General features: G+C 36.2%; 1 protein-coding gene across 4 annotated transcripts in view; it reads right to left on the minus strand.

The window, feature by feature from the left end:
- Positions 1–3969: 3969 nt before the first annotated feature.
- LOC587506 (transducin-like enhancer protein 4) overlaps positions 3970–23309 on the minus strand; it is a 33794-nt gene continuing 14454 nt past the window's right edge. The window contains exons 6-23 of one of the 4 annotated variants that reach the window (XM_011680353.2): positions 22885–22959; positions 21354–21377; positions 20927–20974; positions 20041–20212; positions 18628–18641; positions 16407–16526; positions 15802–15855; positions 15075–15236; positions 14159–14294; positions 12457–12554; positions 11619–11698; positions 10964–11144; positions 9230–9400; positions 8585–8730; positions 7760–7871; positions 7001–7083; positions 5248–5428; positions 3970–4406 (exon numbers count right to left, since the gene is read on the minus strand). In XM_011680353.2, the coding sequence (XP_011678655.1) occupies positions 4299–4406; positions 5248–5428; positions 7001–7083; positions 7760–7871; positions 8585–8730; positions 9230–9400; positions 10964–11144; positions 11619–11698; positions 12457–12554; positions 14159–14294; positions 15075–15236; positions 15802–15855; positions 16407–16526; positions 18628–18641; positions 20041–20212; positions 20927–20974; positions 21354–21377; positions 22885–22959 (1965 nt within the window). In that variant the 3' untranslated portion in view covers positions 3970–4298. Of the gene's footprint in view, positions 4407–5247; positions 5429–7000; positions 7084–7759; positions 7872–8584; positions 8731–9229; positions 9401–10963; positions 11145–11618; positions 11699–12456; positions 12555–14158; positions 14295–15074; positions 15237–15801; positions 15856–16406; positions 16527–18627; positions 18642–20040; positions 20213–20926; positions 20975–21353; positions 21381–22884; positions 22960–23309 lie in introns of all 4 variants that reach the window. The other 3 variants (XM_003726685.3, XM_011680354.2, XM_787233.5) reach the window with 3 other exon arrangements.

Here is a 23309-nt window from a genome sequence, read left to right on the forward strand (position 1 = left end):
CATATGTGATCTATGTGGACTTTCATGACGCTTTTTATATCTGTACCAGAAAATTTATGAACAGGGTATCAAGACAGAAATCGGGTTACTTTTTAGTATGAAATATATTCAAATTTGTTATGACTCATTAATTATAAAGTTGGGTATCTATTTTTTGTTGACACACACTGTACAGGAGGAGATCTAAATGCAATGTGATGCTATGTCAAACAGGTATGTAACACTATAGATGCCTATAATGCATGGCTCATTTATTTCTACCTTTCTGGAAGTCCTCTAACATCACACCATGTACTTCTGTTCATCTCCATAAGGTGTAGATCTCTTGGAGTAATAACTATGATCTAACTGATAATATGATACTCTGTATTATCATTCTGGATGCATACTCTTTACAAATCAAACTGTCTACTTCTAGGCGGCGAGTTCTACAGCAGCCCAATCCCATGCCTACAAGATAATGTGAAACAGCATACATCCCTGTATATACATGTCAATTTATACACCCATATTCATCAAAGATGTTTTAGTTGAACCTGGCTAAACTTAGTCCACTAATGAATATAGAAGGCCAGGTGGCAAACCCTACGTTCCATATAAATACCTGAAATCATGTCACAAAATATAGACATCAAATGACTTTGGTTATGAAATGAAAATGGGAAGTAAGTTCATAATGACCAGTTTATTGACTTTTTCATTTATTTATACAGAATGATGGTACTTTGTACAGGATGAAAAGGTTGATACTTTAGTACTCCTTACATTGATGGAATAAATCTCTGATCTTATGCTGGCTTGAAAGTGGCTTCAATTAGCCCCATAATAGAAAGCAATTGGGAATACAGGCCATCCAATTTGAGTTCTGCATAATGATATTAGAAGAGTTTTGTACATTGCATATGCAAAAACAAGATGGTGATAACAAAAGTGAACTTCTTAGACTCTTAGCACAAATCAAAGAGCTCTAAAAATATTACTATTAGTCTAGTTATCAGAACCACTCAAGGACTGTCTCCTTTATCTGGGGGGTATTCTGAGTGTCTGATCACATAGTCATGGAGGGGGGGGGCATGTTGTAATTTACAGCCGTACCGACCATATGTGCATTGAAAATCAAAATTCTTGTCAACATGTATTCCAGCCATTAACGATTGAGTTACAGAAGGGACTTTTCAAATTACATTCACTAAACTGATATTTTTAAAGAAATATAAACGTAACATACATGAATGGAATGTCAGAGTCTTTATAAAACACTACTAATTATACACCTTCCTTTTTCATACACAATACTGGTATCTCATGACTGTATTGGTAGAAGAAAATATCAAGGACAAGACAGCATTGCAAGACTGTTCTGCTGGCCAGTGTTTCCAAGTTTGTAGGACTTAGGCAAACATAAAGACTTGTGACGGTTTCATGAGACAATGCTAGATCTGTAACAAAAGCACATCTACTTTGTACAATCTGATTCTGAGAGAAAGATTTTGTTAAACTCAAAACATGATTATCTGAATAAGTTAACTATGTTTAAATGGAAATGAATTAAAGAAAAATTATACTGTGAAACAGAGCAACATGCTGTGATTGATCAAAATATTACCTCCATCAAAATACAGCAAGAGATAATATTCATAAATGTGTAATTATTAATAAGACAGGTTCAAGTGACTTCCATGTAGATGTCGGCAAGATGACCAACAGAAGAGGGTTCAGCATCTCAGATCAAAACAAACTTGGGCAATAGGACTGTATGAATTAAATACAAGGCAACAATCAGATTGTGTCTCACCCACCTGCAACCAATTTACAAGAATGTCTCTAAGGAGCATCCCTGACCCGTTGGACCCTAGTCTATTTCTCTTGATTTTTTCGGCTTTCCTCAAGAGTAATTTGCTATCAAGGTTGGACTTCCCTTTCATTTTTTGTTTGTACATAGCATACAAACAAAAAAGTATACCTAACTTTGGTAGCTTTTAATCAAAAAGTTATAAACTGAGTGGCCTTGATTTATATTTCATGATAAAATCATAAAGAGCAATTAATATCTAGTCTAATGATACCTTATTCATATTTGCGCCGCCCCAAATGACTGATCAGTCACAGGCTTTTAAAACGTATTGTTAAAATCCTCTTGTACAGCAATGAATGTGGTTTAAAAGCCATTAAGCAATTATAACTTCAGTCTGAAAATAATTGATGACCCTGGTACTCAGATCCATGGCTGACAATATTGTGAACATGAAATCATTAGACAGAAAATGAGTTGCTCTTATCATCAAATATATTTCAAGGTCACATTGTTAATTAGGGAGCTAAGATAGTTGGACCTAATTCTTTATTTTTAAAGCACTGTATGTGTTATGTAGATGGATTTTAGCTAGCCAATTAGCATTGGAGTGATGGATACAGTAGATGCATCATAACTAGGCCGGCAGAAGGGATCAGCCTGTATTCTTGTTTATTGCTCTTCAGCCTGATTTCTAGAGTCATTATCAGTGGCATTTGCTATGTACAGTATGTTATGTTTATTCCAAGGGGTGACACCGTTTGATTTCTTTTTGAAGAAAAGCTATAATGGCTATATTTTGCTTAAATCTTACTTTTATGTAACAGGCTTGACTGAATTGAAGAGAGAGAGAGATAGAGAGAAGAAAAAAAATGGCAACCCTTCATGAAGACAACAAAAATAGACTTATCATTAGAGGATAGTGGAGAATTAATCCAACAACTTGTGATATGAAGCAAGGAAATGAAATTCACGCTCATGGCAGGAGTAAAGGCACGGGTGCCTTTGTAATAAAGAGTTGGGACTGAAGCATGAAACCGATAAGGCTTAAAGGAAAGTCCACTTTGACATCTAGTTGGTTTTAATAGAAGTAGAACAAGAGGAATGTGACTGCGCCTTGCCTCCACATATAGGTATGTTTATTGATCAATGATCATGTGACCTTTAGCATCTGACCCTGTGAACCCTTAATCTAATCAGTTCATCCTTGAATGCTCATACACAATTCATTCATGTTTGTTTTGGATTGGTCAATGCTTTTTATGTTATCAAAGCAACAAGATGTATTCTGGTATTTTTAAATGCTTTTATAACCCTGTGACCTTTGACCTTCGAGTTCTTACACCCAAAGACTAATCACTTCATTCCTGCATGCTCATTCATACTTCAAACAAGTTTGGTGTAAACTGCTTTATTGCTTTTCAAGTTTAAACGCCATGGTAACAATATATTTTCTGGCAATTTTGAACACTTTTATGACTCTGTGACTTTTGACCTATTTGACCCAAAGTCTAATCAGTTCATCCATGCATGCTCATACATACTTGATAAAAGTATGATTAAAATATGTTCAATGCTTCTTGAGTTATCGCTGTAATGAAAAAAGAGCAGGACGGACAGATGGACAACCCGAAAAACAAAATGCCTCCGACACCATCTTCGTTGGCGGAGGCATAAAAATACATGTAATAAAAACTGATTGGTGAAAGTTTGAGCAAAATATGTTTAAACTCTGTAGGACTTATTGGAGTTGATCAAACACAAATTGGCAACTCTGTGATGTATCTTGGAAGGTCCCCTCCCATTTGCTCCATACAACAAAACAAATATGTTTTTACACAACCCCTGTATGAAAAATCTATTCCTTCATTAACAACTAAGAAAATGAAACTTTATGAAATTTTTTGTACAGAGCAAATTAGAGAGTACTTGGTAAGATCCGTCACAAAGTTGCCAATTTGTGTTTCCAGATTAAAACTTCAAACTATCTCAAATTTTTTTCTCACATTTTTCTGCAATCAGGGGGGAATTCCCTTTAACGCATGTAGTTTTCACATGTAAACCAAAGTTCTGTACGAGAAACTTCAAATGCGAATGGTCACTCAAAACTACTATGATATCTACCTTTACATGATTACTGACAAACAAATTATAAGCTATAGAATAACATGTGGTTGATTTTCAGTGCTTTTTGTTTTTTGCACCATGATTTACCCCGTTGAATAGATCAACAAAACTTTGGTCCAAATCACAACATGACAGAAAGTAAAGAAATAAAAATTCATAGAAAACTAAGAGCATAATAATAATATCAAAACATCATTGTCACTTGCTGTCCATAATACAGCACTGTATCACATGAATACTTGGTCATTGATAGTTTGTCTCCTTAGGAACACAATGTGATACTTGATAGATACAGTAGGCATCCTTTCCCTCAAAGTTCATAATCTGACGAGGTTGAAAATAGAGATTTCTGTCCTGTCAGATAAGCTCCTGTACACATTTAGTAGATAACTTCATAGACTGTTGCTTTCTTGTCACCTGATCCTGTCACAATGAATTTGTTGTCCACTGAGATATCACAGCAAAGCACAGATGACGACTCTTTGGACTACGGCACATGAAAAACAAAAGAAACAAGAAAAAAGAAAAATATGTTAACAGAGGAATCTGTCAATTTTCTCACCCCTTTAAACAGTATATTCATTACAGGAAGTACATCCAATTTCCTACATGTGCAATTACCATTCAAATGATTATTGAGATGTGGATTGTAAAATCATTCTAGCACTCAGTAGTAGCTGGAAAATGTCACAAATCTCTCTAGGCCACATTGCTTTTTTACTGTCCAATTTATTTCTTGTCAAAAGTATGAAATATTACATGGGCCTTAATATATGACTGGAAATGGGGCTTTTTAAAGCTGTAAATGGCATATAGTAGTAAAAGGGTTTGGCAAAAAAAGTCTGATGCATTTTACACGGTCTTGCCACTTTGGAGCAAAACAAAAAGTGAATTCCTCAGAGAGCATCAAATTTTGTGAGAAAAAAAAGGTGAGGATTTTCAAATGTGCTTTCTTTTTCTGTTCATCTCGATATTGGTAATTACATGCTGTGAACTGTTTCAGTACAGTCATGTCATACAGTTACAGTGTACAGATTCTTATTCTTTTATGACCAACAAAGTTTAAGCAAAAACGAAATATAATACAAGCAAGGGAGTGTGATTTTAATGCAGAAGGTTATATACAGTCAAACCTGCTTTAGTGACCACCTGTTTACAAAGACCACATTTTTTGTTTCCCTTGAAAATGGTTCTCATTGAAACATGGGCTAAAGGAACCTTCTGCAAAGACCACTTTTTGTGTTTCCCTTGGACGATCACTATAGACAGGTTTGACTGTAGTACTTGTAGTAATTTGCATGTTTGATTTGAAAGAAGAATATTCTCACCTGGAATATGCTTGCGCCATAGGGAGTCCTCCATGCGTTGAGGAGGTTATCTTTTCCTGTACTGACAAACCATTTGCCACAATGTGCAAACTTGAGAGAAAGGACGCAGCTTTCATGTAAGTGTAGCTGGTACTTATCAGGCTTGGTGTGATGAAGAACTTCCACATTGCTGCTCTCCATGCTACATCACAATACACACACAAAAAAGAAGAAGAAGACGTAATATTTGGTTGTTCTCAAATAGGATGCAAATACTGTAATATAAAACATGACACATACTATACATACATATATATATATACATATAGACCTGCTAAGACTTAGTTTCCAGACAGCAGGACACATACTGTAAAGCTAGCATCTGGGACTATATAACAAACTGAGAGTTCAAGTAATATTATTCAGTTCTTGTATAGCACATATGACGTTATATAACGTCTCTATGCGCTTCCAAGGAGCTTTGGAAATTATAACCCTAGCTTTAGCTCCGGCAGCTGTAATCAGCGCACAGTGCATTTCAAGGAATAATCCTACCAGGTACTTATTTACCTTACCTGGGTCAAGTGTGGCAAAATGTAGATTAATATCAATAATATACATATATATATTTATTTATTCATTTATTTATTTCTAATCTTTTACAGGGTAGCCCATTCACCAACAAGTAGTGGTCTTCCATGGGGCCCTGAATGAACATATTTACATCTATATTTATATTTATATATGGACCTGCTGAGACTTAGTTTTCAGACAGCATGACACATATGGTAAAGCAAGCATCTGGGACTATATAACAATTTCAGAGTTCAAGTACAAAGCCCCATGTGTCTTCAGACACTGACAAGCCAAGTACAAGACCTTCAGAGACTTTAATTGTTTTGGAATAAAAGTGCTCATGGATCTAAAATCTTTCCTGCAGCTGTAGGATTTGTTGTAAATGAATGGCAATGCATCAAAAGGCTACTGAAAAAGATCTCAAATCTTGTCTTGCGATCATATCCAGATATTGGAGAGTAGGGTGTGTACTATATAATTTTTTCGATTCGCCGAAGTGATATTATGATCACGATGGAAAATATAACTCCCTTGCAGTCCAAAGAATGTATATCAACCCCCTTCCAGCCATTATCTGTTATATTAGATAGCCTTTTTACAGTTTTGTTACATAAAATTGCGATCTCATGCCTTGTTTTTTACTCGAGCAGTCCAGCCTTTCACGTTTAATACATGCGGCTAAGACAATGCAAACAATGAGTATGGGGTTAATAAGCGCAGGGTTGCTTGGACACTGTTTGACACAAAAATATTCTCATTTGAACATATGGTCAAAATTGCCATCAAACCGGGAGGGCAATATGCTAATTACGATCCTTGCAATCGATATCAAGTAACAAGTTATGCACCAATCATATCTTTTTATCTGTAAGAGCTATCTAATATTATCGATTGAATCAACTGAGAAGAAAGTTGACTCAAAGTTGGCCAAGGTAATTACATCAAGTCCATAATAATATGAATGTTCAGCTTAAAATGTTGTAACTCTTCAAATTACAAACACATTGATTTCTTTCTTCAATGTGCTTTTGAAAAATATCTATAAAAACAAAACTGTTTTGCGCTATGAATAGGACTTTCATTTATTTCAATTTTGTTTTCATATCTGTCTTGCTGCCCACATAACTTGAATGATTAGTCCCACAACGCTTAATAGTACTTTTGACAGAATATGACATGTTGAGTGTGACAAACTCACCCAACAGCAAGCCATTCTCCTGAAGGACAGTATCCCAAAGAAAATATCTGAGATGTGAAGTCATGTTGCTGCAGTTGTCTTCCCTATTAAACAAACAAAAATAACATGTAAATCAAAGAGATTTCAAACCTCTTAATTCCAAAAGAGCAGTAAAACATTTGAAGAAAAAAAGGCCTATGATATTGAATCATTGAGTAGAAGGAGTAGAGTTTTCATCAAACTTAATTTGGCATAATTATGCCATGAGACCTATCACACAATCCTATGAGACCCTACATGAATATTTAATCACATACAAATCTTGAAAGCTGCCTAGGCATAAAAATCTCCACAGATTTAAATCATTTCATTCCTTAACTAAAGCAGACTATATAGCTAGTTGTATAAAATCAAATAAAGAACAAAAATTCTATACCTCAAATGCTTAGAATAAAGAGTTCAGCAGTATGAAGAAAACGTTACAAGAAAACATAAATAAAATTCCCAAACATGATAGGGCATTTGATTCAAACTAGCGTTCCATGCCTCCTTTTCAGTCTTACACTATACACTAATTGGTCCTCTCTAACATCTGTCAATGAATGAGAATTCCTCATTTGAAATGTGTTTTACATTACTGAGCTTGAAAGAATATTCATTTGCCAAAGTGATTCATAGTGATACAAGTTGGATGACTAATGACTAGATAGACCAAATAAAGAATTTATAATCAGGAATAAATTGTATTTTTCTCACCACTGAACCAAAAATGTTACTAACCTCTCTGAGATCCCATGATCTTACAGTGTTGTCCAGACCCCCTGTCCATAACTTTGAGCCATCAGGTGATATATCAATGCAGCTTGCTCCATCCGTGTGGCCCTGAAATTGCCTGCAAGGGTCGTGTGAGGAAAATGGAAATATTAAGAATATGTCATGTGTTCTGACAAGGTACAGTGCATTGTCACTGGAGAAGAATTCATTCAGTCTGGCATTCGATACAAAACTTGGACGAGGGTGATCCGAAGAAAGACAAACTTTGGACGAGACAGGATAAGTCCAACGTTCGCTGCCCTCAAAATCAGTCGCCCGTAACTGCTGGGAGGACAGCATGATTGTTGACAACAATGATGATGCCTGAAATAGTGATGCCTACCTATGTCTTGCTTTGCTATGCAGGCAAGATACAAAATCACTTATGAGATATTTTCATCAAAAGTTTCTTCAACACACATGTCTTTGGTAAATTTAAATCTCTGATTTTTTAATTAAAAATCAAGGTGACTTAAATTGCAAACGACCCTGCCTGCAAACAAATATGAATGGTGCAATGTACGTCTGGACAAAGAAAAGCTATGTATTCTTTCCTAAAAACATTTTAAAAAGTTTAAGTATTGTAAAGATTGTTGCCAAGAAATATGTTTTTGGCTTAGGCATAGGAAACAATTGATTAAACTGATTGTTGAACTCTTATGAGCTCATCAAAGTTCAAATATCCAAAAAGTAAGTAGCACATACATCAAACAATTAAAATAGGCTATGACAAAGTGCAAATAATCAATAACTTCCTTCACTTTCAAGAATGGAGAGAAAGAGTAGACTTACCTGACAAGTGTTTGGTTATGAAGATCCCATACAGCAATGTTACCATCACTACAGCAGGAGAAGCATACCTTGGAATCAGGGCTGATGGCCAAAGCATAGCAGGCTGGAGCACTGGATGTCAGCTCTGCTTTAATACGAGGTGTAGCCTGAACAATACAAACAAGTCAAAACATCTCATCTATATCTGCTCTCAGACCTCACTTGATTGAATTTTTTTGGGGTAATGAACTGAATGGAGGATTCGACACCGTCTTTACATATTTTGCTGCATATTCTCAATTACTGCACTTTATGACACAGGTATATGTCTCTATTTTAACCTAGCACATTTTCAAACCAAAGTATATATATGAATATAGGACTAACATTACAATATTTTCAGTTATATTTTTATTAACTTTGCAAATCAATATTTATATCCTTATTAATCTTTAAATACAATTTAAAACACTTGAATATCAGTATTTCAAACCACTGCACTTTGACTAAAATGTAGCAGTCTGTAAAATGTGGCAGTCTTTAGCCAACTTCATGCCCATGGTTCGAATCAATTTGATGCCTAGAACTTTATCAATGACCATGTATACTGATAGATGAATGAATAAATAAATGCTTCAGAAAAGTGTGGAGGTAGTAACTACTTACTGCTGCTAAATCCCATATGGATAGAGTACTGGCTTCGCCTCCAACCAGGAGTGTTCTACCATCAGGTAGTAGCTTGCAGGATCGGATGTAGTTATCTCGATTAAGACAGTCTAGTTGAGATACTGGACTTCTGTTACCTGACTGACTGATATCCCACACCTTCACACAACCCTACAAAAAAAACAAATAAAATATTTTATGAATGTAAACATAAATGCAATGACATTGAGTAATTTGTCATTCATTTGTTTATTAGAAAATGGAATTAAGTGAAGAAAGCAAATGGAGAAAGCATTATTGTAGCTGTTTTGACAGGTATGTGAATTTGTTCTTCAGAAGTCACACCAGGGCCCCGTCTTACAAAGAGTTGATCTCAATCGCAACTTATTTGCGATTGATATCAATTGCAACTATGTATATAAGATATAGGAGACTGCAAACTTGCTATTGATTGGAGGACTTGTGATTGATTTGGATCAATCGCAACTCTTTGTAAGACGGGGCCCAGAAGTGTAAATAAGGAATTTGAAATTAATGTTCAATTTTGCCAAGCCCAGCTTATGTACATTCACAATAGAAGTGGACCCTGATTTTTGTTTACAGAGTTCAAACACCTGTTCCGCCATTAGGCGTTTATTTATATACCATATTCAAAAAGTTCGTTCCGCCCCTATCTGCCAACTCAACTGCTCATATGACTACTTTAGTAATAGCGCAGTCTGTTACCAACCAAATGTACATGTACTGGATGTATACTAATGCATCCAGCCTACAGAAATTGACCACACCTTTTGCTGGGCTGAGATACGAGGTCAAACATTGAAAAGGAGGAATTTAAAGGTCTGTAAACCTCAGACATTTAAAGATGGCGCCCAACAAGACCAACAGGAGTTTGGAGAAGGAAAGAGAACTGACCAGAAAATTTGACAGAAATGAGCCCCATAGAGAAACTATGGTCTATTATGAAAGAAAAAATATTGAAACTCAATACTGCAAAACAATAACTCAACTTAAAGAGGGGAACCGGTGAGCATAGAAAAGCCTAGACATGAATAAGGACCTCCTTGCGTCATTAGTGGACGATAACTGGACCAAGCATGTTTCACAGGTGATCGACCACCAAGGAGAGATACATTTTTAATAAATTGGGATGTGACATCTCTAATAATGCTTAGAAATGAGAAAATTAACAAAATAACCTGAGTTTTAAACACAATAAAATGCTTTTCTGTAGGGGGGCAGAACGAACTTATTGAACACCGTATACAATTTGGTTCTAAAACAATCAGACTGGAAAGAAAGAAATTATTGTATAGACATTTTTTTATATAGCTATACAATAAATCTTGTTAATTTGAAGAGGGGATGAATCATTCAGAGAATATGGGACACAAACCTTATAGAATCAACAATAAATACTAAGAGAGGATCCTCCTGTACAAGTGGAAAGGGAAGTAGGTGGATTGAGCCAAAACCCATTGTCAGATAAATATGTAATACAGTCAAACCTGCTTTAGTGACCACCTGTATAGAAAGACCACCTGTCTACAAAGACCACATATTATGTTTCCCTTGAAAATGGTTTCTCATTGAAACGTGTACTAAAAGAACCTGTACATAAAGATCACCTGCATTAAAAGACTACATGTCTTGTCTCCCTTTGGTGGTCTTTATAGAAAGGTTTCACTGTACATGAAACTAAGTGAGATATTGTGAGCTAGCCAGCCAGCCTACCTTGCCTCCCGTGTAGACATGTCTAGTTGGGTTACTGATGGTCACAGCACAAACCACCTCTCCATGATTGAGAGTATTTATTTGCCGTGCATGACGAGGAATCCCGGGACCAATTAAAGCATCATGAGGGAATGGTACAGGTTGCATTTTACCGTCTGCACTCACGTGAAATGAGTACGCACTGTAAGGAAGAAAAATGAAATAATAACAATATTTCTTTAGTTCCAGTCATTTACACACTATAATACCATACATTTTAACTTGAGAATTAAATATAAAGTTTCAAAAGCCAATAGATAGCATACAACTTTCATTATTCATTTTCATTCATTCATTCTTTTATTTTTGTTTTGGGTCCATTCATTTCTCTCGCACTCTTGTGCTCTGTCTCTCTCTCTCTCTCTTTCTACCACTTGTTATGCTGTAAGCAGTATTGTACATATACACTACATACTATAACCTACTATAATGCTCATAACTCCTTAGTAAACTAGCAGTGATAGATTCTAGATTGTAATGTACATGGGTCAAATATGAATTGCTAAAATCCATATAATTTGCGGCAGTTTTTCGTAGTTTTGTTTGACGTCCACTTTTGCCAAATATTACATATAAAAGGTGTATAAAAGTGATGTAAACGGCATATTATACTTACGGTTTGCCTCCAGGTATGCCTGGTATAGATGAAATTCTTGTATGTGCATGGGGATCAAAGGGCACAGGACCTGGATTGAACTGGTAACAAACAAAGAAAAATATAATCCTAAAAATTGTGCAGAATGTAACAGCAATAAACAAGTATATTTTATTTTTAATTTCACCTACAAACAGGGTATTGGAATAGGCAATCATAAAAATCATAAATAACATATCAAAGCCATTCTCGTTGATGTGAGTTAGTGAAAGTTGAAAGTTGTTCCCGCACTATTGAAAAATTTATGTAACCTTATATTTAGTCCATATCCATTTCGTCTAATAACCATTTGGTCTAATCATCATTTGGTCTAATTACTGTTTGGTCTAAATATCATTTAGTCTAATAATGACATTGGCTACAGGTCAATTCGTGTATCATCCATTATGCATTATACATCACGATGACTTTTGCAAAGTCAACTCATGGGCAATTTTAATACATGTACCTTTTCATGTAACCAATATCTCAAGAAAAATCCATAGAAATGTGATGGTGATCATAAATTACATATCAAAGCCATAGAACCTGTAGATATCCATAATTTCTCACAGAAATAATGGCCGTTAGATCATGTGATATTTCTCCTCTCTGCTGCCATCTGCAGGAAAATGTCTTGTATTAAAATGATGGCTAGCTGAACTTGATATCAACGCACTCCTTAAATATCATTATTTCTGTGTGATATTATGGATATCTAGAGCACCGTTTGCCAAAGAAAAGTATTGTTGATGTACAAAGGTAGAGTATGAGTAGAAACCAAGTGTCACAAGGGAGGGTTTGTTGCAGATATACATACCATAGGATGTCTGTAGGGACCCAATGCTCCAGGGGATAGGTTGCTTGGCATTCCAGGAGGCATATATGGATTAAGGTCGTGGTTGACTCCACTAGGGCCTGATAAAAAAACAAAAATCAAATTACAATCAAAGAACACCTTACAAAAAATCATCATCATCTTCATTATTATACTTAAACCTATACTTCGAAGTACCCGGTTTATACCCTGTACACTGTTGGTATAACCTACCTAGACTTGGTGGTACCCTGTTTATACCCTGTACACTGTTGGTATAACCTACCTAGACTTGGTGGTACCCTGTTTATACCCTGTACACTGTTGGTATAACCTACATAGACTTGGTGGTACCCTGTTTATACCCTGTACACTGTTGGTATAACCTACCTAGACTTGATGGTACCCTGTTTATACCCTGTACACTGTTGATATAACCTACATAGACTTGGTGGTACCCTGTTTATACCCTGTACACTGTTGGTATAACCTACATAGACTTGGTGGTACCCTGTTTATACCCTGTACACTGTTGGTATAACCTACATAGACTTGGTGGTACCCTGTTTATACCCTGTACACTGTTGGTATAACCTACCTAGACTTGGTGGTACCCTGTTTATACCCTGTACACTGTTGATATAACCTACATAGACTTGGTGGTACCCTGTTTATACCCTGTACACTGTTGGTATAACCTACATAGACTTGGTGGTACCCTGTTTATACCCTGTACACTGTTGGTATAACCTACATAGACTTGGTGGTACACCCTGTTTATACCCTGTACACTGTTGGTATAACCTACATAGACTTGGTGGTACCCTGTTTATACCCTGTACACTGTTGGTATAACCTACCTAGACTTGGTGGTACCCTGTTTATACCCTGTACACTGTTGGTATAACCTACATAGACTTGGTGGTACCCTGTTTATACCCTGTACACTGTTGGTATAACCTACCTAGACTTGGTGGTACCCTGTTTATACCCTGTACACTGTTGATATAACCTACATAGACTTGGTGGTACCCTGTTTATACCCTGTACACTGTTGGTATAACCTACATAGACTTGGTGGTACCCTGTTTATACCCTGTACACTGTTGGTATAACCTACCTAGACTTGGTGGTACCCTGTTTATACCCTGTACACTGTTGGTATAACCTACATAGACTTGGTGGTACCCTGTTTATACCCTGTACACTGTTGGTATAACCTACCTAGACTTGGTGGTACCCTGTTTATACCACGTACACTGCTCCTAGAACCTACCTAGACTTTACGGTACCCTGTTTATACCCTGTTTATACCCTGTACACTGTTGGTATAACCTACCTAGACTTGGTGGTACCCTGTTTAAAACCCTGTACACTCTTTCAAGAACCTACCTAGACTTTGTGGTACCCTGTTTATACCCTGTACACTCTTTCTAGAACCTACCTAGACTTTGTGGTACCCCGTTTATACCCTGTAAACTGCTGCTAGATCCTACCTAGGCTTAGTGGTACCCTGTTTAAAACCTGTACACTCTTTCTACAACTTACCTAGACTTGGTGGTACCCTGTTTAAAACCCTGTACACTCTTTCTAGAACCTACCTAGACTTTGTGGTACCTTGTTTATACCCTATACACTGCTGCTAGATCCTACCTAGGCTTAGTGGTACCCTGTTTAAAACCTGTACACTCTTTCTACAACTTACCTATACTTGGAGGTACTTTGTTTACTGGAGGCTTGATACCCTGTGCACTGCTGCTTGAACCTGGAGTAGCAGCTCCACTGCTAGTGGGTGTCTCTGACTTTGGTGGGGCAGGGGAACTCCGCTTATCATTTTCGTTCTGTTACAAAAAAGATATAATAAAAATATTATTCAAATACACATTAGCTCTATATGTTACAAACAATAGAAGAAAAAGAATTTGATTAGTGCTATACTCTTTTTGTTCGATTGAACATAAATTGTTGCCAGTGAGTCGAGTCTTCCCTACACCTGTAATCAAAACTGATTTTTCACTATTATCCAAAGTTTACTTCTCATCAGATTCGTGGCGCTGGAACAATTTGGTAACAAACTGAAGAGTAGACATCAGCTTTCAAGGTGACACCAGTTAAACATTTGCAAAGCGTTTCAGGAGGCAGTCATGCATTAAAAAGGCAACCTACCCCCCCCCCCCCTACAAAAAAACAAAACAACAACAACATCCCTCGCTGAATGAGGAGGTTACTGGTTTGGTCACTTGTGCCAGCATTTTTGCCCTTTCCGCATTCTACAAAATCTAATGATTGTTTGTACTGATGAATATTAAAAATTGATTGACTAATAAACAGTTGAATGATAGTGAAATGAGTCTAAACCTATCTAGGTTTGTATAGTGGTAACCGAGGAGGCGCGATAGCTCAGTTGGTAAAGCAGTAGTCTCATAATCTGGTGACCTGGGTTCGAAACCAAGGCGCTAGTGCCCTTTGGTAAAGCATTAATCCTCATTACCAGGTCCCTCGGAGAGGACCTAAAGCCCCCGGTCCACTGGTTGCTTACTAACAAGCATTTATGCTTTCTTAGCAGTCAGGTAAAATAACCACCACTACACACAGATAAAAGTCAGTGAGGTGATTCTTACCTCTCTAGGTTTGGATTGTGGTGAACTGGCACTTGATGCAATACTGTTGGGCGTGCTGGATCTCTCTTTCTTTGCCCTGTGTTTGTCCATAGCATTTTCTCTTTCTCTTTCTCTTTCTCTCGGTGACATTTGACTACCATTGGGAGCCGGTGACGGAGGATTCTAATACAAAACAATAAACAATGCGATTTGTCTTTAATCCCCTGTAACTTCACTTTGTTTCAATATCAAAATAAAATTGCCACAAAATGTAATCTTGGGAAATGCGAAGCCTTATGGAATGACATTGGCAAAGAATTTTTCAACTTTGAAAAAAAATATTATGAACCTGGCAATAGATATCTACCAATCAATTGTACAATACATAAACTAATATGAGGTACTTTCACAACTTCTGAGTTTCCAAACAACTATTTCATCAAATTTATTGCCATGAACTTCTATAGCATGGTAGCCTTGACACATCACCATTACTATGGATATCTGGGCCCTGTCTTATAAGCAGTTGCGATTAAACGCAGCTTATGCTCAGGTTGATTAAATCACTCAATTCCATTGTATTTTGCATGGACATGTTTTCTCTTATTTCATCAATTTCATCCATTTATTCCATTGTCTATCAGTATTCATACGTTCTATTTGATGTTATCATCTAGATCAATACGTAGATCTAATATACATGTCAATCATATGCTATAGAGGAAGTACTCTGGAACTAGGAACTCACCTCATTTGCAACATCAACAATGAGATTGTCATCACTCTTGTCACAATCACTTTCCTGAAAGGATACCAGAGTCAGGGAAGAGAAAAATGGGGGGGGGGGGGGATAAAAAGGGGGAGGATTTAAAGATTAATTACATTTCATTCTTAAATATGACAATTTAAGTGTTGGCCAAGGTCACACCATCAAAGAAGATTTGTTGTATTTGACAGTGAACCTGCATGTAAATGTACATCTACTGTTTTCGATCTACATTTTGATGGTTGGTAAAGTTAGATATGAAGCCACAGCTTTGTTTTTACTTCTTAATTTTTCTTGGATATATGTGATATTAAACCTACACATATTTCCATTAAACTTCTAAACTTAAATTTTGAAGAAGACTTGGGGGGGGGGGAGATTTGTTGTTGCTATATAGTACATGTAGAGTGTACTTCTATTTTTAATGTTCAACATCAGTGTTAATTAGTTCATTCTATATAATTTCAATTGTATTAAAATCACAAAATTAGCTATTCCAAGTCATTTTTGTGTAGCTTCTTATCAACGATGCTATCAGTCTCACACCTTCTTTCTAAAAGGTCTTGAATAATAAAGATGAAACTTACCCCTGAATCCTTTTCCTCTCTTTTCCGCTTTGGCATGTTTTTACTGCTGCTCTCACCATGATCTGAGTTACGGTACTTATCTGAAACACGCTCCATACGTTCCATTGGAGAGATGGAGTTCTGTCACAAAAATAAATGAACACTCAACAGTAAACATATTGGTACTGATGTACACATACGAGTCCTTGATTTACACCAGAAACATGCATGTGGGTAGGTACCGAGGAGGCGAGGACACTCGTTAGAACTGTACCTTCACTTTAATGACCTTTCGCCAAAAAAACAAGGACGTCCTCTGTTTGAAAACACTGTAAATTATTCAGAAATTGAGGCCCTTTCATATAGGGATACATTCATTTAGGTGCTCTATTTCTACAGACAAAGTAGGTCCTCGGTTATGCAGATTTCATTATCGTTCTCTGGACGCTATACTTCTACAGAAATGTGTATCCTCAAATATGTAATAACATTCTGATGTTTATTAGTTCTCCATTTACAAGGAATACAGGTTTTAAGTTCCCAGCTACAATAGCTTCAAATAATTATTGATTTGGTCATAACAAGGTTTAATAAGCAGAACACTTCAATTCCATGTAAAATCGACTTAATGAACTTATGACTTTTGACCTTATTTTATCCAAATCCACTTCGCTCACTAAGGTGATGCATACTGATATTAAGTTTAAAGTTCACAGCTCAAATCACTCTTGATACTAAACTTGTCATGGTAGCCCAAATATTGCTGGAGATTTAACTAAAATTTGTGATATCATCATTTAAATCCATTATATTATCTAAATCACCATCTAAATCTGTTATGAAAAGCTAGAATGAAATAATTGCTTTCAAGGTCTTTTATATAAACATTTAATGCCCAAGTTGTGTCCCAAGCCATCATAAACCACTGTTTGGTTAGGTTCAGATAGCAGTGTAGAATTGAACTCTAACATGAAATAACCACATCGCTGTACAGGCAATGGATGTGGTCAGGAGTCTTTGTCCATACATGTCCCTACATGGCTTGATTATTTTTATTTTCATTTTTTACTCAATAAGTCATCCTTGTCCATCAATGACCTTATATGACTTCATGGTCAAGCTTGCCTAATTTGATTTGGTTAACCCTATTCACGGGGGAGGGGTGTCAAATTTGAAACTTTGTCATTGCCATTAATTGATGTGCTTTACCGAGATGGCATGATTACAAATCTAACTTTGATCCCCTGGGATCAGAGGGGTGTAACCTAACTGCAAATGTTCAGCCACACAAGTCAATGGTGACAAGGAAGTATAGTAAAAAGGGAATCAAAATACTGTAGCAGCACAGCACGGAAATATTGAGATTAAGAAGATGATTAATCTATGACCTTGTGTATGTATCAACCTAAAGCATGTATGATCGGTAATCTTCTGATCCTGGAGCTTGAGCTTCAAGTGTTTTGTGCAAGATGTCTTCTTGTAAACTTGCATTGGATATATATCAATCAACAGGGTGACATATCAGCAGAAGGCCAGGCTATTAACTAAGGGGCCACTCCCAAAATATTGACAAACAGATGACAAACAGTAGTGGGGCATCAAGACACCACCTTGACACGTTTATACATTTACACTTTGAACTCTACAGCATTGAATGGGGTGAGGTTCTATTGAATCCTTAGGGGAGAACAAAGGAAAATCCTTCCTTAATAAAAAAAAATTCTGAAAGAAAGGAGACAAATCTAAAAAGCAGACTTGTGAAATTACCACTTCCTGGTATTACTAATTGGGAATGTGCAGTTGGACCACTACACAGGGGTTTTTCCCTACTCCCACTGCCACTATTCATTAACGGAGCAGTGGGTTCTTAGCATAAAAAGGTGGCACATCTCCTCTTCAAGGGGCTTCCATTCAACAAAAAGGCTTTGTATTTACAACAAAATAAATGATATTGTGCAAAATTAAGGGATAATCCACTTTCAAGGAGACATTTCAGCAAAAAAATTCTTTAACACACAAGCCAATGGAAGTGATTAAAATTGCTCCAAACCTACTCAGTACTTACACTCAAACCTAATCATATTGTCTTCCTATAATGACAAATACTTTTACCAAGTTTGAAATTCAAGGCTCAAATGTGGGGAGATATAACGATAACATGAAGGTTGGACGGCCAGGATTTGACCAGACATACTGTACATGTACACTTATTGTATAAAAGAAGGCATTGCCTAATACTCACCCTATGATCTGGACCTGTTTTTGAAAGATGTGGAGAGAAAAATACAAAGGGATTAGGAACATTAAAAAGGTGGAAAAACTATCTTTCTCTCTTTACTAACATTTTGATTTTAAAAAAATTTGAAAATGATTACAATGAAAGTTAAAATATATCCCTCAATTGATTATATGATCATGCATCTTTAGAGTATATCAACACATAACCTGAATGATAGGATGTGTGATAAAGAGAGATAGACACAAGACAAATGTGACTGCATCTCCATTATGCATCCGCTTACTTTCAGTTTTTACCATTAGATACTACATGTAATGTTGTATCAATGTTCACACTCACTAAAATCGTATGACCTGTCTCTAAACTAGGTTTACTTTACCTCTGTATGATACTGCATACTAGTTGACTTAACATCCATCAAAATTATTTTTATGATTATATGACTCAAGTCTAAAACCTCACAGTTATCACTTATTGACCTTTAAAAAAAACGGTTTGACCTACTTACTGCAAGACATTTTTAGCAAATGACCCTATAAGGTGACACATAGTGATAGGTTGATACCTCAAATGGTTCATGAGATATCACAAGACTGAGAAAGCAGATCAAACAGACAGACTGAGAGACAGACAACCCTAAAACATGGTTCTCTATTTTTAAAATTTATTTTTTAAGATAAATAGTGTAAAATACAAAGGAAACTATAAATTGATGGTAATATAAATGCATTCATATTAGCCATGCACTTCATTATTGGTTCTTACTGTGTAGAGGGAGAGAGAGAGAGAAAAAAAAATAACTGGGACATCATACACTTGATCATACATTCCCTTTTCCAAAATATTGATTTAAGTTCAGTGCAAAGAATGCCAAGAGGGGAAATGGTGTCACATACTTTTAACTACTCCAATAGTCAAGAGACTGAATCATCCACGTAGATGCTTCAGAAATAACACAAAGTAAGTGTTGATCAGAGAGATAAAAGAGAAGATTTCGAAATTCTTTCGGCAAATGCATATAAAAGGATCCTGCAATATCTTCCATGGTATATTTTTATTTCTTATACATTTTGCTGTTCATAATATTTGAGGTAAACTTCGCACCACCAACCAACACATTTCAATATTACTTACATCTTCATTTGTTTGTATTACCAACTTTTTTATGTCTATCTTCATCATTACTTGATACAAGTGCAGTCAAACCTGCTTTAGTGACCACCTGGCTACAAAGACTGCATTTTTTTGTTTACCACAAAAATGGTTCTCATTGAAACATGTACTAAAGGAACCTGTCTACAAAGACCACTTTTTGTGTTTTCCTTGGGCAGTCGCTATAGACAGGTTTGACTGTACTGTAAAACTCTTTACGGTATACAGAATACAGTCTTGTTCTGGCCCTAAGATGCATCGTACCTTTATCCTCTTTAGATGATGATAGCGATGGTGCTTGGGCAGCGATAGCACTGGAGAGCTGTAAGAGACCAGAGGACATACTGCTAGGTATCCCAGGCATTCCGGGGTGAGGTGGCATAGGTACTGGAGGAGCATGTGCATGGGGAAGAGGATGCTGCATTGCTGCTTGACCCTGAAAGTAGAATACAAGAAGGAGGATGGCATTTAACAAAATGCTCATCAAAGAATTATTACACATAGATTTTAGCGACTGAATTGTTCATACTCTTACCAGATTTTGTATTTGTTTTACCGGTTACAAGAGAAATTTTCTTTTTTCTTTTTTTTTTTTCTTTTCTCCAGATATATGTTTCTTGAGAATAGTACATATTGAAGCTTGCATCTAAAAGTATTCAACAAAGGCCCTAATATAGCCGGTTTACATTTCATTCTTGAGATACCAAAAAATACTTTTACATGGGGTGGGAATAATTCAGTTGTCAACTGTTTAACGTTATTATATCCCACACCAAATAATTCAACTGAAAGGATTGGCCAGGATTTAGTGAGTTTTGGAATGGTCTTGCAGTTTGAATGAATTTATTAAGTTTGCAAGCCACGTCAGATAATTTAGGGTTCTGAGCTACAGAAACATATATGTACACTGCTATTAATCATAATGGCATCAAGGCAGTCACTCAATATACATGTACATACCACCCAACATTTGAAAATAAGAAATCTGTACCCTTAGCGGGGTCTGGAGGCACAGACCCCGGTCAAGGGGCAGTGCACCTGCAGGGTACAAGCTGAAGCATTTTGAATTATGAAACAAAATGAAATGATGGGCTCTGGTTAACCCAACTTTGATAGTTATTAGTACTTATTATTTTTACAATTAACTGACCATTAAGGATGCGTGGACAGGGCCCGATAGGTTGCTCTCCACATTTGGCTTAAAAAAAAATAATAAAAAAATAAAAATAAAAAATGGGTATTTAGAATTTTGAGAAGTCGAGTTCCGAAATTTGTAGGTCCTAAAAATTCAAAAATCAGAATATTCTGAATAAATTGGAACAGTTGGCCGCTATGCATGTATACAAGAAAACTAGTACAAAGATATCACATTCACATAAATAAGTTTAACAATGAGGCAATCCAATTGGGGCCGTCCGTATCTCATGATTAACATTAAAAAATTAACTAGATTTTTTTCCCCCAAGATTCATCTACACATTTAGTTTCCGCATGAAATAAATATTTGTTTTGTATGGTGTGATATGTATTACTGTGATGAATTTTCCTGAACCATGTTATGATTTTCAAATACTTACTGAGAAGTGTGGGAATGCAGACTGCTGCTGTAAAAGAAAAAGAAAAAGAGATAAGTGTTGGTAGTTAAATGAAGTAAATGAAATCAGCATTTTGTTAAAGCCTGTAAATATATTGAACAGAATGTTCATCCTAAACATGGAAAGTTCTTAGAGGCTCCTATGTGACTTACAAGTCCAAGATACATGTACAAAAGTAGTATAGGATAACAAGGTAATTGCAAACTACATCTCCAATATGCCTGTACACCTAAATTCAGTCAAGTTCATGGCTTGAATTATTCTTGAAATATCACAATGAGGTCAGAAATCCTCTCTCAACATGTCCACTGTTCTGAAAGACCTTTGACCTCTGACCTTATAATCCCATGATGTGATCACCTGTCTTTCTACAGTGATGTGCATACTACTAGCAGGTTTTAAGTTTAAAGCTAAAACAGATTGAAATAGTAATTGATTTGACAATAACAGGGCATTTAGAAAATCCTTTAAAGCAGAAAAATAAAGTAAAGGAAATTGGTCAAAAAATTCAAAAAATTGTAATCACTTTAGGTATAGACTCTTCAAATTAAACTGAATCAGTAGTGTCTCTGTGATGTTGTGGCGGACAACTTTCCCATTTGTTCCGACACACAGAATGACCACCAAAAAAAAATGGGTGGAGGGGTACATGCTCCCACTAGTGGTTTTATGAGAATATATGTATCTCTAATTTTTTTTTTTTTTTTTTGGGGGGGGGGGGGGGCTGGAGGGATTGAGGGTCTTAAGAATTAGGGTGGGTGCTTGAGACCCCACACCACAAAACTACAATAAAAGTCAAAAAGTGTGGTTTTCAGTTAGAGCTCAATGAAGGTGTATTTGGTCAGGATGGTAACATTTCAGTTTTCAGCATTTCCTGAAAGAGTATACTTTTTTCTACAAAATTTCGAAATTCTGCAGTATTTTGTAGAACTCGCATGAGAACTTGGTTACTTGGACAACAGACTTCAAGCACCCTTTTCTTTAAAGTAACATTCTATTCTGTTGGGATGAGTAACATATTTGTTTAAAGCTGAGAATCTCTTCTATCAGAATCAACCCTTAACTATGAAGTCTTTTCTAACGACTTTTTGATGGTTTTGTGGTGCAGGGGTACATATGGCCTAAGACTCCATTCTCACTCTCTTTGTTGGATTGCTACGGCTCTATGCTAGATCGATCCACAAGTCCGTTCCAGGGGTATGGTTCCTTTGTATTCACACTCATCAACATTTTTAACCTCTTTCTATCTTTTCTCATGTTATTATTTGTTTTTATCATTCTATCATGTTTTCATAAAGCAGAAAGTCGGAATGGGTTAATAGAATCATCTGTCCATGTAGCAGATATTTGTGTTCCCCAGGGTTCTGTGGTTGTCCCAATGTTATTTACCATGTACCCATCTCTATTGGGACATGTGATTAAGTCCAATCAAATGTCAGGGATGTGTTAAGCTGATATCAGCACAGTTTAACTCCACAACACACAGAATATTATATTGTACGAATAGACTCACCCCAATGATGGCATTTAGTTCTGTCATCGTAACTTGCTTCGCTCGTTCTACTGCAGCTGCTACTTGTTGTTGATGCTGAAAAAGTAAAAGAAATAAAATGAATGCTACTGTGTCTTCACTATGTATTTGCCTAAATGCAGTTAATTCAGATTTACAATTTTGCAGTTTGTATGTTTTAATTGATCTGAAATTGTAACGTGAAGAAATGATTACATACAAATAATTCCCTAATCCAACAATTTAATGACAGATAATGTATAAAATATTCTAAGGAAACCTATAGTTTATAGAAAGTCTTATCGGCAGTAGTGAGATCTAATAGGGAATACCGACTTCATTCCTGATTGTTGCTACTGTGCATGCAGTGTTTTATACATGTCTGACAAATATGCTTCCTGCGCTGATTGTAGAGATTGAAGAAGAGA

Source organism: Strongylocentrotus purpuratus, unplaced genomic scaffold (assembly GCF_000002235.5).
Source record: "Strongylocentrotus purpuratus isolate Spur 01 unplaced genomic scaffold, Spur_5.0 spur5_scaffold_9, whole genome shotgun sequence".
NCBI lineage: Eukaryota > Metazoa > Echinodermata > Echinoidea > Camarodonta > Strongylocentrotidae > Strongylocentrotus > Strongylocentrotus purpuratus.